The sequence below is a fragment of the Pollachius pollachius genome, assembly GCF_949987615.1.
Source record: "Pollachius pollachius genome assembly, chromosome: 9".
Classification (NCBI taxonomy): Eukaryota; Metazoa; Chordata; class Actinopteri; order Gadiformes; family Gadidae; genus Pollachius; species Pollachius pollachius.
Genome location: NC_136942.1, coordinates 23,307,804 through 23,326,980, shown reverse-complemented (window position 1 = coordinate 23,326,980; position 19,177 = coordinate 23,307,804). Strand labels below are relative to the sequence as shown.

Sequence of the window (19,177 nt, the reverse complement as noted above, 5' to 3'; positions counted from 1 at the left end):
AATGACCATGATGTGATGCATTGTTTTGTTGACATGTGTTTATATCATACTTAATAAAACCAGCAAAATTACAATAATGCAACTCGTTGACGTCATCCCATCCTTTATTACGTTCTCCTCTGGAGTGTGTATACTCAGGCCTTACACCATTTCATGGTTCATATTTCAAAAATGTTAATGTATGGTTAAATATATTCGTTGTAATTTTCTTATATATTCAATATAAAACGTTGTAATTTTCTTACCAAAAATAAGGTCATTAAAATAACTGATGCTATTTTTCTTCCCCATAGTTCTGCTCCATATCGAAGTAGAAAAGTATCGACTCAAATTCAAACTGAAATGGTAAAGCTCTGACATAGAGATCAGCGTATCATTTCAACTACAAATCTCTGAAAATTTTGGAATAAATATTTCCAAGAAAAATCCAGCAAGTTCATATTTAACATAGTGTACACATCTTTAACTTATAAAACCACACATTTACTGTCTTAAAAAGGCAGTGTTATTTCACTTACATTGCTAAATTCATTCATATAGATTCTAATTTTCTAATTTCTATTCTAATCGTATCAATGCATCCCTTTGTAGACACTATTTGGCAGTGAGTTATCAGAAGAGCGACTGCTTAAAGGAATTTGAATGCTGTGTATAATATTGTATTACACTTCCCAGTACTTCAAACATAGGACCTTTACAAAACAATATAGTTTCACTTCTTTTTTTTACACACTTGATTTTTCCAGGAAGAACGTGTTGTAATAGCTAATAAAGGTGTTAGTATGTGTGTGTTTGTATTAAACATTGAAAGGTTTTAGATCAACTCAACCAAAGTCAAAATTGTAAATACATATTTTCAAGAGACAATATTTGCATTTGAAGACCTCTACATAGACTATGTCCAGTTAAGTCCTGCTTGGTGGCTTTCTGTGTTATCTATTATCTGCGTGGAGAGGCCGTGGTGCGGGCTGCTGTTATGGGTCAGGGCGGATACAGGGCTATTGCCATTTCTGTCGGCACAGCTCGGACTGCAGGGGGCGCCACAGGCCGCAGTGGTGAGTCTGATCAGATACTCTGCGTGGACAGGTTTGTGATTCTGCAGCACTTGGAGGGCATCATCGATCTTGAACCACTTCCGCTTCCTTCCTGTTAGAACGAGAATGTGATCAAGGACAAGAGACATTTCCGTTTCTCTTCACATTTTCATGATGCTGGCCAAAGAGCTGGTCAAAGGGGCAAACTGTGACCACCAGAAACCTAGACAGTAGACCCCCACATCCACAGGAGCCTTTTTACTAACTAGACCTTCACTCAAAGTATGGAATAAATAAGGTATTATAATATATTGAACTTAATAAAACGTATAATAATACAATGTGAGCAGAAATGTAGACTGAAGGCCTTCTCACACCGTTAAGCTCTTATTGGGATAATTAAACCAAGACATAGTTGATATGTCGATCATATATAAATATAACATGTGCTCAGGGACGTCTTTAGGCCTATTTTGAAGGGGCTTAGGCCCCCCCCCAAGATGTTCAAAAGCCCCCCCTACAAAAATATATGTTTTTGTTTTTTTGTCAAGGAAATCGTAACATGCCTGCGCTTAACGTAATAAGCCAGACTATGAGTTGAAATAAATACTAATACAATTAGAAGTGGTCTTTAATTTGGATTAAAATTGTTTCCGAGAGAGCTGGCAGGAGGTTACATTTTCTGAAGGGTCGGGTTGGCAACTTGGCACTCGGCGGGCTGAGTTAAGAAATGAGAGGAGACAAAAGAGGATTTGCAGATCAAAGAGTGAAATTGTGAGGTTTATTTGAGGGAAAGAAAAGGCTATATCTACTGTAATTTTAGAGTAGCCGCCGTAGACTGTTCAACAACGTAGCTGCTCGCCTATGACAGCTATCAGTCCCTGCAGATTTCTGTTATAATCAGCAATTTTGTGAGAGTGACAAGTTACAACGATTGGCTTGGTGTCCCTAATGGTATATCAGTCAACTCATTGACCAGATGGATATACAAAGATACTTAACAAGTGTGAGGGAGAAGAAGCAGAGCATGGAGAGTGGCAGAGGAGCTGATGCTGACGGAGCCTGCAAATTCAGTCAAGATCTAGTAGGCATACAGGTCGAGCAGCCAAAACTACTGTTTATTATTTTATTGTCAAATTTCATTAGGGCTTGAAATAAGTTCAAGTGACTTACCTAATTCAGGGATGCACCACACCATTACCCTCTATTCAATGTATAGACTGTCTTCAGACACAATATAGAAATATCAGTGGCAGGCAGAAATAGGCCTCACCTTTATTTGGAAAGAGTGAGTTTATGAAACTAGCCTATATATTTTTTCATTTGCATTGATGGATACATTTTCTAACCTATTTTCCTTGAACTCACCCCAATATGTAGACTTAAATCATACCAACTCTTACATTTGTTTAGCTTATTTATATTTTTAAAAAGGAGGACATCCTTAAGACTCAGGAGAGGGAAGCAGGAGGTCTTAAGGCAAGTAAAGAAAAGAGAGTGAGCCAGAAAACAGGCCCTGATAGATATATATACTCCCTACTGTAATAAATGATGAAATAAAGAACCACTTTAAAGATGTGCTGAACATTTTTCGGCATGCATTTCGGAAACTGCTAGGGGCTAAGCCCCCCCCAGCCTCTAAATCCTAGTGACGTCCCTGCATGTGCTAGGACAGGTTAAAGGCTACATGACATCAAAACCAGGATTATCCTTTCCCCTTAAAAGCGGCAAAGATTCATTTGAATAAGGGTCTGCTTGAGGGTGACAACTAAACTATAAATTGCCACACGATAGTGAGGATAGTTATGGAAAACAAACAAGCCCATAGCTTCTAGAGGGGGGTTAGTCAGGGCTGCTGGGTGTGGATGACCACAACAGCCTTCACAACAGGCTAAACTCTATTTATATGGTTGAATGGGTGTATTTAAAGTCTTCACTTGCTGAGTTCACACGCATTAAGTAAAAAGAATATAAATAATCGCAGACCAACGGCTCTGTTGGCGTTTTGTTGAGGTGACAAGAGGCCGTACCGATGGTGACAGAGTCCTCCCAGTCATCCAGCGTCTCCGTCACGGTGAGAACGTAAACGAAGGTCCTGTGCTTGCGGTCCTGGTTGTGCTAATGAGAGCAAGCAGAGGACTACAGTATGAGTCATCTGCACCAAGTGTGAGCGCAGATGGAACTGTTCAGGCCGATGTCTTTACCTGGAACCCCATTGATTGACCCCATATGATTTAATATATGCCGGTTTATACTTTCCACAACTGAAAATGATTTACTGACCTCAAAAACTCCCAGCAGTCTTCCAAGCTTCCCCTTCACACCAGCCTGCGCAGAGAGTTAAACAGACGTTTATGCAGAGAGTCCCGGTTTGGTTTCAGGTTTCAGTCCTCCAGGGGTTTGGGCTCCTGATCCTCTCTCCGACCCTAAGTCCCAGTTTGGGTGCCAAGGATTGTCTGATCATGTGACAAACACAGCTTGTGACCAGGAGGTTATGACCAGACAGACGGCCACGGTGATGCATTTAAAATGGGAGAAACCAACAAGAACAGCAATGTGGCCATGAGGTCTGGGTTAGATCTATTCTCTGGTTCCTCTGCTACACAAGACCATTGAAATTAGAAGATAGGATATCTTTAACATAATATAATATAATAATATAATAATGATTCAACCGAATATAACAAATTATAAGTCAACTAAACATATATAATAAGTCATAATATAGGGTGCCTAAAATTCCCAAACCTTAACTCCCAACAAGCATGAGCTAATACTAAAGTTTGTTGGCGTTGTATTTAAACAAGGTATTGGCCTTTATCACAAAGAAGGTTATCACAAAGACTTTAGGCCTTTATCACAAAGACGATTAATGAGCTAGGTAGCTCATTAAGTTAATTATGGGTCTGTACTGTAGGCATGTAATGGCCCCTAATTTACGTGATGTGATAAACCTGTGTTCACCCCTTCCATTATACCAAATATAGACATACATACATATAGACATAGACACGTTGGCCTTTGGATTGTACATCAACAAGGCCGCCATATCGGAGGCCACGACTGGACTGTAAACAATCCAAAGTTAACAGGGGATCTGTGTTTGGTCTGGCCAAAGAGCACTATACGGTTTACATTCCTCAAACAACATAAATTTTTATGTTCACATTAAAACCACGCATTAAAATCAGTTTCCAGCATGATTTTAATCATGCAGCATTCAATATGGCTGCGATGTACGTCTGTGATTACACCTGCGATGAAGGCATACTCAGTAACTGTAAACAGTAAACAATTCTTGGGGAGGGGGTTTCTTATACCTACTTTTCAGCAAGGTGTGGAAAAATATACGACACTGAATTTTTATATAACTAATAATAATAATAATAATAATAATATCTGTACATTTTTGCAGTACATTCCTACCCAGGGACGTCTGTCATTAAGAGGACAAAGGCGATGTATAACTGGACAGGCCTTCTAAAGGTCACCTCCATAACTTAAAGCTGTCAGCACACTGGTATCCCAGCTGGGACCTCTTAGACCACTCATCTCTAAACACTCAGTACTGCTGTCCCCAAGAGAAGAACTAAACCACACACACATGCAGATCGTTTAATATATTACCTATTATCTCAAATCAGTTAACTGTAGTAGTTCAAACAAAACCGAAATATTGATTGTTTTGACCATCATCTTTGCGTGTTCCATGTTTGTCTCCTCCTCCTCACCTCCTCATACACCTCCCTGACGGCGGCTCCGCCAGGCTCCTCCTCCGGCTCCATGCCCCCCCCTGGAACGATCCATTGGTCTGGGTGCCGACTGCTGCTCACCAGCAGCACCTGCAAGCAGAAATGGTCCTCAGGTTCTGAGAGAAGGCCCACCCCAGACAATGAAGGGAATCTGATTGGGGTCAAAGTATTGTAACACCATATGTAAATGTGGGAAAACCTTTTGGGCCCTATCTTGCATCCGGCGCAATTGACTTTCTACACTGGCGCATGTGTCGTTGCTAGTTTGCAACTGGCGCAGAGCGTTCTTTTCCCTCCTGCGCCACGCGCCTGTAAATTAGGGAATGATCTTGCGCCCCAAGGGGCGGTTCGGCGAAAGGAGGAGGCGTGTTCTGGCGCAAACGTTTCCTGGTGCTATTTTGCAGTTTCAGAAATCACTTGCGCCACAAACCAGGAAATACCTGGTTTAAAGTCAGTGGCGCGTTGTTGAGATGCTATTTTAAGGGCGCATGCATAATTTTGCTTGTTCACCTCGCGCATACACTTTGCTTCTCTCATCTACCTAGCCACACATTCTTGGTAAATTATTTGGGAAAGAACAGCTGATACAGCGCTAATAAGTTGTGCTTTTAAATCAATGCATCTGCAAACACCGTACAGCAAACACATATTTTCTTGACACAGACATCGTGTACAAGCCCATAACTTTTAGGATTGATGAGTATTTGATCGTGAGAAAACATTGTTTTACCGCAAGTGAGTGTTAAAAAGAATGAATGAATGCGGGCGCGCGTGTGTGTATGTGTAAAAAAATGAATGAAAGCGGGCGCGCGTGTGTGCGTCCATCTGTTTAAACACACGCATACTACACCTAACGCATAATACAGTCCATGGCAATGTGTATTAACGGGGGGACACATGCATATTAGGAACACAGGTCGATAACGATAATGCATACAATACTGGTAAGAAACGTTTGTTAATGTATTGCGTATATCATTAAATAGAACCACAGTTACCGCATATCATATGTGTGTTAAGTTTTCTTTGCCGAAATTTATTTGAGGACTCAGTGTTTCTGAAGTTGTGGAAGAAAACGCTATCCATGTGTGAATTAGGCCATATTATTTTAGTCATAAACTGAGCCATTTGAAGTTTGAAATGTTTTATGATGTGATCAATAATAGTCTTTCGTATCTTCCAGGATCTTTATTCAGCATTCACAGGGTTCATTCATTTAACCCGCATCCGTTGGGTAGCAACAAGCAATCACCACCACCGGTCCAAGCACGCATGCACACATACACATTCTAGCTTGGTACGGTGGTTCACCTGTGACAATGCGTACGAGCATTGCATATCGTTCTACATCATCCCTCTTTAGTTTCTATGCCCATAGAACAACTTAAATAATAAAACACAGAGGTAGTGTACTGAACTCTTAGCAAGGAAGAATTGGTGGGGACAACAAACCCTGCCTGTTTATGAGTCACCAATATACATATGCAGGTAGATACAGCATGCAGTATATATTTTTTAGCACACAGTAGTAGTTACAAGAAGTGTGTCCTTCCTTTTCTTTTTTCTTTTTCAGAAAAAAACAAAACGGGAACATCTGAAAAATGACAACCAACAGTCCAACAGCCGACCCTATGCAAAGAACAGTCCGGTAGAAAGCCACTGTAACAGTCAATAGAAAAACAGCAATCCGGTGGAGAGTCACTGTAACAGTCCATAGAAAATAGTAATCCGGTGGAAAGCCACTGTAACAGTCCATAGAAAAAAAAACAGCCCATAGGCCTTGCAGTGCTTATTGCAGGTACTTACGGTTGGGCTCGTCCCGCTCGTGTGACATATAGATCTCCGGCAGGCTGCTGGAGGGGTGGCGCCGGCCCTTGCATCACCTCGCCACCGCTGATGATGTCTCGGGCTCTGGCCGGAGATGTAGGAGCCCCATCCTGTGATGGCTCATCGGTCAACGTAGTGACCGTAGCCTGGTCGCCGTTGTCCACCTGATGTGCTGGTGGCGGCGGTGCCTCCAGGACAGGCAGGAGGTGCCTCCAGTTCTTCCTGTAGTCATGCCCACCTGATTCAACGATGTAGGTTCCTTGCAGATCCGCTTCACTGTCGCCAGACGGTCATGACCACGCTGAGTCTGCATCCGTACGACTTGACCTTCAGATAGTGGGCGTAGAGGCTTGCTTGTCTTTTCGTACCACACCTTCTGATACTGCCGCTTTTGGGTGAGTTGTGCTTTGACAGCATCAGCGCTTTTGACAGCGGGAGCGAGGAGTGTCTTGCTGAGTGGAAGCGTGGTGCGCGTTTGCCTTGACATCAGTCTATCGGCTGGCGAGCCAAGTGTCGCGTCACGCGGAATGTTCCGGATGTTGAGCAGGTTCAGGAAAATGTCCGTTCCATCACGTTTGGACTTTTCTAGCAGCTTCTTTGCGCTGCTGACACCCTTCTCTGCCACGCCATTAAACTGCGGGAATTCTGGGCTGCTGATGCGGTGGACAAAGTCCCATGTGGAAGCAAAGTCCTTAAACCGCTGGCTCATGTACTGAGCGCCGTTGTCCGAAAGAAGCAGGTGGGGGCATCCGTGAACTGAGAAATGCCGCTTTAACTTTGTTATGACAGTGGTGGAATTCATGTCACGTAGCAGGTCTATCTCAAACCATCCTGAGTATGAATCAACCAGCACTAAGTAGTGCTGGCCATTCCATTTGAAAATGTCTGTGGCCACTGTCGACCATGGCAGATCCGGGATGGGGTGAAGCTTGAGTGGTTCCTTCTGTCGATGTGGTTTTGTGCTGTTGCAGACGGAGCACGATAGAGTCTCTCCCTCAATGTCTTTGGACATGGAGGGCCAGAACACAATGTCTCTAGCCCTGCGTTTTGTTGCTTCTGTGCCGGGGTGACCTCTGTGCAGAATTGCAATGTACTCACGTTGTAGGGATTGTGGTATGACCACCTTGGGTCCCTTCATGATGACACCGTCTTCAATTGTCAGCTCATCTCCAAACGTGAAGTACTGGCGTACGCTTGTTGGCAGGTTGGCTTCCCGCTTGGGCCATCCATGCTGGATGATTTTGCAAAGTGCCTGCAGGTCTTTGTCTTCTGCTGTGTGTTCTCTGAGCTCTTCGAGATGTGAGGAGGAGATGTGTTGGATAGTCATCACCTCAAAATTAGCCTCCTCATTGCTGTGCTGTTCCGTTGTTTTCATTGTAGCATGAGACAACATGTCTGCAAGGTACATATGCTTTCCCTTCTTGTAGATCAGCTGAAAGGTGTATCTCTTCAGACACAGCATCATGCGCTGCAGCCTTGCCGGGGCCGTGTGTAGGGGTTTTGACAGAATAGTTGACAGGTCAGTCTCAATCTGGATGTGCTTGCCATAGATGTAGTCGTTGAACTTGGAACATGCAAACACAACAGCAAGAAGTTCCTTTTCAATTTGCGCGTAGCGCATCCCGGTCGGCGTCAAGGAGCGGGAAGCATAGGCGATGGGGGCTCCATCCTGTAGACACGCCGCCCCAAGGCCATACTGGGAAGCATCGCAGGTAAGTGTTACTGGCTTTTTCACGTCGTAGTATCTCAGCGTTGTAGGGCTGGCAAGAGACCTCTTGAGCGTGTCAAAAGCATTCTGGTGTTGTTCATACCAGCACCAACCACAGTCCTTGTGCGTCGGCTGATGTAAGGGAGCAGAGACCTCACTGATGTTCGGGATGAAACGGGCCATGTAATTTATGACGCCGAGGAAGCGCTTCAACGCTGCGACATTGTCTGGTGCTGGCATTTCTGCAATTGCTCTTGTTTTGGACGGGTCAGGCTTGAGCCCGTCGCTTGTGAATATGTGACCGACGTAACCGATCTCCCTCTGCCTGAATTTGCACTTAAGCGGATTAAGTCTCAGGTTAACTTCCTGCGCTCGAGCAAGGATCTTCTTCAGGTTCTCATCATGTTCTTCTTCGCCATTTCCCCCGACAATGATGATCAACTATTACCGCACACAGGTAGCCAGCAAAGATCTGCTCCATCGTGTGTTGAAACACTTCACTGGCGCAGCTGATGCAAAATGGCATTCTCAGGAACCTGAACCTCCCAAATGGTGTACTGAATGTCGTCAGTTTGGAGGAGTCCTTGTACAGGGGAATCTGCTAGAATTAGCTCTTAGCGTCTAATGTAGAGAACACTGTGGAGTGGGGCATTTGCGCAGCTACATCCTCCACAGTGCCCATGGGGTAATGAGGGCGTTTGAGCACTTTGTTTAAGTCTCGTGGGTCAATGCAGAGTCTTATGTCATCAGAGTTCTTCTTGTGGGTCGCCACCATAGCTGAGACCCATTCACTTGGTTCCAAAACTGGAGTTGTGACGCCTAGGCTTATCATCCTGTCCAGTTCCGCCTTGACCTTTTCACGCATTGCGACTGGTAGGCGACGTGCCGGCCTGACCACCGGTTGTGCCTCAGGGTCAAGTGTCATTTTGTAGGTGATAGGGAGCGTGCCTACATCATCTGTGAAGAGGTCGGCATAGTCCTTGAACACCTTGTGTGAAAAACGAGGCTCTTCCTCCAAACGAAGTTGGTGTACTTCCTTACTCAAAGTGACTAGGCCCATGCGAACGCTGTCTCGCATGCCAAGCAGTGGCTGCATATCTCACTCCACTACCTGGAAGCGTAAGTCGTATGGCTGACGTGCTGACAGGCAGGATAGATATACTGAGCCGGCTGAGGGGATTTCATCTCCTCCATATGCGACAAGCCTCGTCCTCGTTGAGGTGTCCAGTCTCTCTTTGCGTCTCACTTGTGTCAAGGCGTCGCTTGACAGCACATTACATTTTGCCCCAGTATCTACTTTGAGTTCCAAGGGCTTTTTTCTTCCTCTGTGTCAACCACGTCAGTGGCTATGGAGAGTCCACCAACATAGCATGACTCGTCACTGCTGCTTGAGCCTTGGGCAGTATCAACCACATTGACTGCTCTCCCTTGTCTGTACTTGTGGGAGCTCTGTGTTTATCTGCAACATTGTTTGAAATGGTTCCATTTGTTGCACTTGTGGCACTGCTGGCCAAATGCAGGGCACATTCTCCTGTCTGGGTCATGTTTATTTCCACAGTTGCGACAGGTGACGTTTGGCAACAACGCCCATTCAAACTGTGAGGTTCTCACTGAAAGTGAAAGCTCACAGTTTGAATGGGCGTTTTTGTGACTGCTTTGTCTTGAAACGTACGGTGTCCACATTCGTCGTGTTTTGTTTTGGTGCAGCAAGAGTCTTGGTGTGCTGTTCTGTTATTTCTTAAATTTGACAAATTTCAATTGCTTTTGCTTTGAGTTAGCTCGCTGTTGCGGAGTAAAATCTTCCTTACACTGTCATTGTGTATGCCTGTGACAAGTCTGTCCTTGACCAGCTCGTCTTGTAGATTTCCAAATCTGCATGTCTTCACTTTATTCCTTAAATCACTCACATAGGCTTCCACAGTCTCACCTTGTCTTTGGTTCCTGGTGAAGAATATGTTTCTTTCCATAGTGATGTTGGTTTAGGGTTACGCTCACAGAATTTTCTTTTCAGGCACTCGGGGTCCTCTCTCGATTCGGCGGGAGTAGACTCCACTCCGTCATCATCCACAACAGCGGGAGCATATACAAAACAATGCTCGCGTTCTATGGCTTCTAAGCCCGCCAGGTTCAGCAGGATAAAGGCTTGTGTACGCGGAGGCTTGTCTGAACATGCTGCCGCAATGAATATGTCGTATTCCTGTTCAAATATCCTCCAGTTTTCCGCGACGTTGCCGTCAAACACCAGCGGGTCCGGTTTGCGGAATCCCTCTGCCATTCTGCTGCCAACGTTAGCACTCACTCAGTCACCGTAGCTGGAACACAACGTCCACTCGTATTAATGCTCCTCCGTCTTTGGATGCAATAGGTCCGATACTTCTGAGACCAGGTTTTATGATGTGATCAATAATAGTCTTTCGTATCTTTCAGGACCTTTATTCAGTGTTCACAGGGTTCATTCATTTAACCCGCATCCGTTGGGTAGCAACAAGCAATCAACGTCATCAGTCCAAGCACGCATGCGCAGTTGCGCACATACACCTTCTAGCTTGGTACGGTGGCTCACCTGTGACAATGCGTACGAGCATTGCATATCATTCTACAGAAATTCATGTGGTCATGCATCTGTCTCATCGGAGACTGCAAACGCGATGTCAAAATATCAACTCGTCAATTTCAAATGCGCTCATGGCTCTTAAAGGGGATGGGAGATGGCACTCTCATTTCACACCTACGGGTAATAAGGCTACTTCAGACCAACCCTTTTTAGATTTGCGCTGGGCGCAAGTCATTTATGCGCCGGTAAAATAGCAACATCGCCATAGAACCGCCCACAAAGCTACTTGCGCTTGGCGCTTCTCACTTGCGTTTCAGACCATTAAAATAGGGCCCTTTGTGTCAATGCATTCAAGTGTGCGAATCTGTAAAACATATTTGAGCAATAGATTGAATTTGCAGTTACAGATCAGGTTTGCAGTAAGACATCTTTGTTTGTGGGTGAAAAACATTCACATAGAATTCAGTTGTGCGTTTGAATACAGAGTTTGCATGAATTAATTGAATCTATGAGTACAAAACTGCAGTACAAAACATTTGTCCCCCATTCCACCCCTCATCAGCCTTAGATCAACCAGGTCCAGTCTGTACTGCAGAGGAAGAACAGCAGATCACACATATGCTGGTTTAAACATTAATATAACAATTACCCCTTCTGGGTACTGTCCATATTTTGGTTATTCAACATAAAGCTGTTTACATGTACATTCAATACCGTCCTCCCCCCAGGTAGAATGCATAGCATAACCTGCCCAATATAGAACCATATAAATGCAAACATTTATGAAAAGAAAGGTGTAAACGGCAGCTCCCCTCGCTCTCTGTGACAGAGCAAAGAGAGAGCTTTTAATACATTGAATATAAAATAATTATGATTACAGAGCAAACATAATGGTGTTAGAACTGCTTTATTGGGGGTCACATGACTGCAGTAGACATTGGGATATAAAGAGGAATTCTAACATGAACACTTGGGATAGGCACTGTGGACAATATGATGGAAATATCAGCAAATATCACCAGTAGAGCAGCAAAATAGAAAGGAACAGTAAAAAAAAAAAAAAAAAAAAAAAATCAACAGCATACTTTAACTTTAATACATTTTACAGAGTTAAAAAATCACCCTTGACCAAGGTTTCCCTCTGACTAAATTAAATGAGATGTCTTGTTTGGTTGATGCTGAAGGAGATTTGGAGGCCATCTTAAGGTCCTGGTGTGTGGAGATGTGGCTGGAGACACTGGGAGCAGGTTCAGGTCGTGAGAGATCCTGCGGCACAACGACAACTTCAGATCACTGGCCGGATCCTCCAAGCCCAAACAAAAGTTTTTGCAAGTCTTGTAATTACACAAATAAGAGTTAATTTAAAGATACCATAGCATTCTTTTTTTTACGGATAATAATAGCATTTTGGGTAGTACTAGAATAGGGTTACATACCTGTATTTTAGAAATACTCCTTATTATACTTACACGCTTCATTTCTGCAAAACCAATTTCAGCGTCTTTCAAAAGTCTGTTTTGTATCAAGTCGCTTTAGGCCCCCCTCCCGAGTAGCAATCTGCGATTGTGATTGGTCAGCACGCCCACTCTGTTGCGATTGATCGGACACTTTGCGCCTGCGTTGGCAAATTCACTCCCCCGAGAAGTTAGCTGCACTCACTAACGTCACACTGTTACGGAAGTCAAGCTTGAGTGCAAACAAGCTGTTTCACGCACTTATGGTGGGCTTGAATACTCCACCTGGTGATATAGTTTAACCCTAGCCCTGTTATTGACCAATGATAATGTGGATTGGGTCCTTCCTCAGCAGAAATGATGCTGCTTCTACTAGTTAGTCACAAACTAGTGCAGTCAATGGAGTCAAGCTCGTGTCTGTACAGGCTGAGTGAGGCTCACTCCACTGCTGTATTAGTTTTAATCCATCTATCTAGGAAAAGGTTCAGCTCTGCGTTCATGTTGATGTCCGAGAGATGTTCCGCTTCTCCAAGTGGAACACCGCGGTGGGAGGGCATTTCTATCTGTCATCAAAAGGCTTATACTCATGAAGGTACTAGCTTACATCCCATCCTACTCATCCCTTTAACATTAGGTACATCTTTTCATCTCGTAGGTTTGGTTTGTACTCGTAGATCTGTTTAGCGGTGGCAGATTTGATCCAATACCAAGCAATACCAGATCAGAATCGCCGATATTGATACCAATACCGATACTTTCATTATTCAAACTACTACTACAACCCTCTATGTAACTCTACACAGTACGACTACCACCAAACTACTGCACCCTCTGTGTACCTCTACACAGTACAACTACCACCAAACTACTGCGCCCCTCTATGTAACTCTACACAGTACGACTACCACCAAACTACTACACCCTCTGTGTACCTCTACACAGTACAACTACCACCAAACTACTGCACCCTCTGTGTACCTCTACACAGTACAACTACCACCAAACTACTACACCCTCTGTGTACCTCTACACAGTACAACTACCACCAAACTACTACACCTCTATGTACCTCTACACAGTACAACTACCACCACACTACTACACTCTCTGTGTACCTCTACTTAGTACAACTACCACCAAACTACTACACCCTCTATGTACCTCCACCTCTACACAGTACAACTACCACCACACTACTACACCCTCTGTGTACCTCTACTTAGTACAACTACCACCAAACTACTACACCCTCTATGTACCTCCACCTCTACACAGTACAACTACCAACAAACTACTACACCCTCTATGTACCTCCACCTCTACACAGTACGACTACGACCAAACTACTGCACCCTCTGTGTACCTCTACACAGTACAACTACCACCAAACTACTGCACCCCTCTATGTAACTCTACACAGTACGACTACCACCAAACTACTGCACCCCTCTGTGTACCTCTACACAGTACAACTACCACCAAACTACTACACCCTCTGTGTACCTCTACACAGTACAACTACCACCAAACTACTACACCCTCTGTGTACCTCTACACAGTACAACTACCACCAAACTACTACACCCTCTGTGTACCTCTACACAGTACAACTACCACCAAACTACTACACCCCTCTGTGTACCTCTACACAGTACAACTACCACCAAACTACTACACCCTCTGTGTACCTTTACACAGTACAACTACCACCAAACTACTACACCCTCTGTGTACCTCTACACAGTACAACTACCACCAAACTACTACACCCTCTGTGTACCTCTACACAGTACAATTACCACCAAACTACTGCACCCCTCTGTGTACCTCTACACAGTTCAATTACCACCAAACTACTACACCCCTCTGTGTACCTCTACACAGTACAATTACCACCAAACTACTACACCCCTCTGTGTACCTCTACACAGTACAACTACCACCAAACTACTACACCCTCTGTGTACCTCTACACAGTACAACTACCACCAAACTACTACACCTCTATGTACCTCTACACAGTACAACTACCACCACACTACTACACTCTCTGTGTACCTCTACTTAGTACAACTACCACCAAACTACTACACCCTCTATGTACCTCCACCTCTACACAGTACAACTACCACCACACTACTACACCCTCTATGTACCTCCACCTCTACACAGTACAACTACCAACAAACTACTACACCCTCTATGTACCTCCACCTCTACACAGTACAACTACCACCAAACTACTGCACCCTCTGTGTACCTCTACACAGTACAACTACCACCAAACTACTGCACCCCTCTATGTAACTCTACACAGTACGATTACCACCAAACTACTGCACCCCTCTGTGTACCTCTACACAGTACGACTACCACCAAACTACTGCACCCCTCTGTGTACCTCTACACAGTACAACTACCACCAAACTACTACACCCCTCTGTGTACCTCTACACAGTACAACTACCACCAAACTACTACACCCTCTGTGTACCTCTACACAGTACAACTACCACCAAACTACTACACCCTCTGTGTACCTCTACACAGTACAACTACCACCAAACTACTACACCCTCTGTGTACCTCTACACAGTACAACTACCACCAAACTACTACACCCTCTATGTACCTCCACCTCTACACAGTACAACAACCACCAAACTACTACACCCTCTGTGTACCTCTACACAGTACAACTACCACCAAACTACTACACCCTCTGTGTACCTCTACACAGTACAACTACCACCAAACTACTACACCCTCTGTGTACCTCTACACAGTACAACTACCACCAAACTACTACACCCTCTATGTACCTCCACCTCTACACAGTACAACTACCACCAACCTACTACACCTCTATGTACCTCTACACAGTACAACTACCACCAAACTACTACACCCTCTGTGTCTCCAGGTCCCAGATCAGAGGAACTGGAGTCTCCAGGTTCAAGATCAGATGAACTGGAGTCTCCAGGTCCCTGATCAGATGAACCAGAGTCTCCAGGTCCCAGATCAGAGGACCTGGAGTCTCCAGGTCCCAGATCAGAGGAACTGGAGTCTCCCAGATCAGAGGACCTGGAGTCTCCAGGTGCCAGATCAGAGGAACCAGAGTCTCCAGGTTCCAGATCAGAGGACCTGGAGTCTCCAGATCCCCCGAGTTAATGTACTTCCCTGTCCTTGTGGTTCCCTGGATTAGCAGTAGAGGTACACCCTAGCACGACTTCATCCTCCTTATGGGCGCTATCTGGGAGGCTTGTTTGGTGTTACTTTCAGAACCTGGGATATTAAAATACTCGTTAACAATAATTGCATCTCTCTCCTTAGTCAAGATAGTAACAGAGATGTGAAGATGTAGGACCTCCTCCAACAAGCGGTGTCATCTCTTTGAGTCCAGCCCTTCATCACAATTCAAATGTCCAAACGCCTCATCGACCTACATCCAAGAGAGAAGGACCTTGAGAAGAAACCAATAGCAAGGGCCCCTTCCTCCAAGGATGGCTAGTACCTGCCTACTAGGTGTTTACTTTTTATCTGGATAACATTTAGGGACAACACTAGCTGTAAAATCAGGATAGATACCTGCATCTTCTTTCGAATTGCCTTTTTCAATTAATTCTTTATTGGAAATAATAGATCTTGGAGGAGCGAAAACAGTGGATCTGAATATGAACAGTGAAATGCTAGAGGAATGTAGTTGGACAGCCATTTGCTATCCAAGATCATTAAACAGCAGGCTGGAGATAAACTAGCCAGCCCGGTGCATCAGAGTGCATTGGTGAAACATCCCAACCTGCTCCCCCCCCCCATGTGTCTGCCTATCGGGGAGTCACATGTCAGGGGGTCACATGACCCACATTAAGGGTCCTCAGGCCCCTGGGGTCTGGGGTCACATGACCCACAGTAAGGGTCCTCAGGCCCCGGTCTGGGGTCACATGACCCACTGTAATGGCGTTTTTCCACCGGTGGGTGCGCTTCGGCCCAGTTCGCCTTGGCCCAGCGGTGAAGGTGTGGTATAGCCCAGCCCAGTTACGGCTCGCATTTCCACCGCTGCCAGTACCCTTATGGTAGGGCGGGGTTTAAGCCGGATGGCGATAGCCGCGGCAGCTACGTAAGCATCGTGACCTCATGGCAGCCTGACAGAGGGTAGCCTGCTAATAAATCCAAGGAAAAAGAAGAATGTGACACAATAAACAAAAAGCAACAATGTAGGACGTCCAAGAAGGACGTCAAACTTTTGCGCAACATTTTCTTCAATAAACGAAGCTTTCGCCGTTGTCCGGAAATACCTTGTGGGTACTGCGTTTGTTTGTTGTTATCCCCCTGTCGCACGGAAGTGACGATTCTGTTTACCAATCAACGGACGGCGTGTGTAGTTGAACTTGTTGGCACCCTTTTAGACGTCTCAGTACCCCAACGGAGGGGTACTGCGAGATGAGTACGGCTGATCCCGGCTCAGTCCGATCCCCGCCCCCTTTCGACACTGCATGAACCGTACAGGTGGGAGTGAGTGAGTGAGAATACTGAGGACGTCTTCACATAAGCTAATGTTAATGTCTTTTTTTTCTAGTCAAGGACTGTAGCATGTCAATAAACAACTCAACTTCTCTTATTTCTAACATAATTCATAATTAATCTGGAAAACAAGCAAGCAAGGCCAACAATAATTGTTAAGCAAAACAATGTCAATATTTACACAAAACTCCCAATCTGAACAGGTTGAATTCAGATCACAAAGATCACACAAGAACTAGACACAAACGGTTAAACGCTATCACAACCAGTGTCCTTATTCAGAATGACACACAGAGACGGAAAAACATTCTGCGCACACACAAACAAGTCGTATTCAGGTCTGTGTGAGTACGACTTGTTTGCGTGTGTGCGGGATGTTTTTCTGCACACCCAGCCAGCCAAACAAGCTTAACAGAAAACACTGGATCAGCAGTTACATTTCTGCTTGAAAACCAAAACAGCTTAACAGAGTCCAGAGGGCCAGCCACCCAAACACCAGGAAACACACACCGCCTCTAGACAACATGTAACACACCAAAACACCAGGAAACACACACCTCCTCTAGACAACATGTAACACACCCAAACACCAGTCCAGGAAACACACACCACCTGTGGACCAGCAGCTGTAGAAGGATCTCAACCAGACAGCCTTCACAGAGGTACACAAACAGTGAGAGGAGGATGACAACTGCCTGGTCTTTAAGTCAGGATTAATTATCTTTGATCATCGACACCAATTCATTTTAATATCGAATTATGGCCTCACAGGTCCTTCTTAAATTCAGCCTTTTTATTATTAAATAAACCAAATGTCCCATTTTCCTCACAAGGCTAGTGATGCACAGGCTCGAAAGTGCAATTTATCAGACTCAAAAGCTTTTATCCATTCTTTTATCCTCTCTGCTCCCGAGGGGAGCAGAGAGAAACATGTAGGTCTGAGGAAGGACAATCATACCTACAGTTCCTGTGAGTGGGAGCAGGACTTGTCACCACTCTGACCCAGAGCTGACCAGGGAAAATGTAAAGCTGGCAGGCCGACGACGAACAACATCAAGATTCGTCCATGGATTTCATTGAAGGCCTATTGCCTGGCCCCTGTCCCATTGTGTAGTCTACAACATCTTTAGAAAGGTCAATTATATAGACCTCCTGGCATTGGGCCAGGAGGTCATCCTGCCGACAAGCCCCATTATAAGGCAGAACAAATCAAGTATATTTAATTATTTTCTGACCATCTATCTCTCTCCATTGGCCTAATGGTTTGGAAGAAGCCGCTGGATGCCAGTGAGAAAGTCAATCTGTCTGGGGACAGCTCGGGCCTACACCCCGCTTCTATAAATTGCAGTAGGTCAATGGGTGTTAAGCACAGAGCCTCGCACTCGTCACCCCGCCCCAGAATCCCCCGGGTCATGTGGGGTGCCATTGAGACGGGCCGTGGTCACCAGGCAGAGATGCAACGCTTTAGGTTCCACCTGTCCTATAACCACTCTGGTGCTTGCGGTGTTCAGTCCTGAAATGTACCTCGACAGACTTAGTCCTGCGATAGCAGTGGTGGTAGCAGTCGATTAACTTAATTTAGTGATCAGGAATTATCAGGCTCAGTGTTTTCTCCTGACGTCTTGTCATTTTTGAAGGAATAAAAAACCCATAAATCCCTCAAATAAGCATCCCTGGAGTATGCTGAAGCGAATTAATTTAAAAGAACGAAATTACAAACTAAAAGCGTTTTTTCTTGCTGCAGAACTTATTTAGATCAAACTTAAATGTCAGCCAACCAGCCCCGCCTACATGTGCCAACCAACCCCGTGCTGGGGCAGGTTGGCACAAGTGCACAACACCACTTTATTCATACGTTACTCCAAACCAAGGGTTATTTGTACATTGTACATTGAACATTGTACCTACTTGTTATTTAGCTGAGATCCCAAGCTTGCAGTTAATCACACTTTGACAGATTTAAAACATTTTTAAGACGGAGAAAACTAACTGAGAGGGGAAAGTGATCCAACCAGCCCAGTCTCCCCTACCTGGCGTTGATGTTTTATTATTTATTTTAAAAAAAATCCACGACATTCACGGATTCACAATGTTTTTTTTGTCACACCATTGTGATACTTTTTATAGGCCCATCAAATGGGTCCCCTAAGGATGTATTATTCTACATCTTGATTCTGATCTAGATCCAGGTCTCAAGCACCTGGGCTCACCTCGTCTTCTCCTTCGTTCTTGAAGCACAGACACGCGGCGCGTCTCTTGAAGCCCTCTCCGTCATACGTCCTGGTTTGGTTGGACTTAAACTTCATCATAAATCCCAAAGCCTTGGA

At 44.8% G+C, this 19,177-nt stretch overlaps 1 protein-coding gene across 1 annotated transcript; it reads right to left on the bottom strand.

Moving 5' to 3' along the window:
- Nucleotides 1–895: 895 nt before the first annotated feature.
- Nucleotides 896–19,159, bottom strand: nudt4a (nudix (nucleoside diphosphate linked moiety X)-type motif 4a; the record flags this gene model as incomplete). The annotated part of the gene is made up of 5 exons (XM_079743603.1): nt 896–1,146; nt 3,065–3,152; nt 3,318–3,362; nt 4,766–4,876; nt 19,061–19,159. 5 exons carry the CDS (start codon nt 19,157–19,159, stop codon nt 896–898), a joined length of 594 nt encoding a protein of 197 aa, XP_079599729.1.
- Between the last annotated feature and the right edge of the window lie 18 nt (nt 19,160–19,177).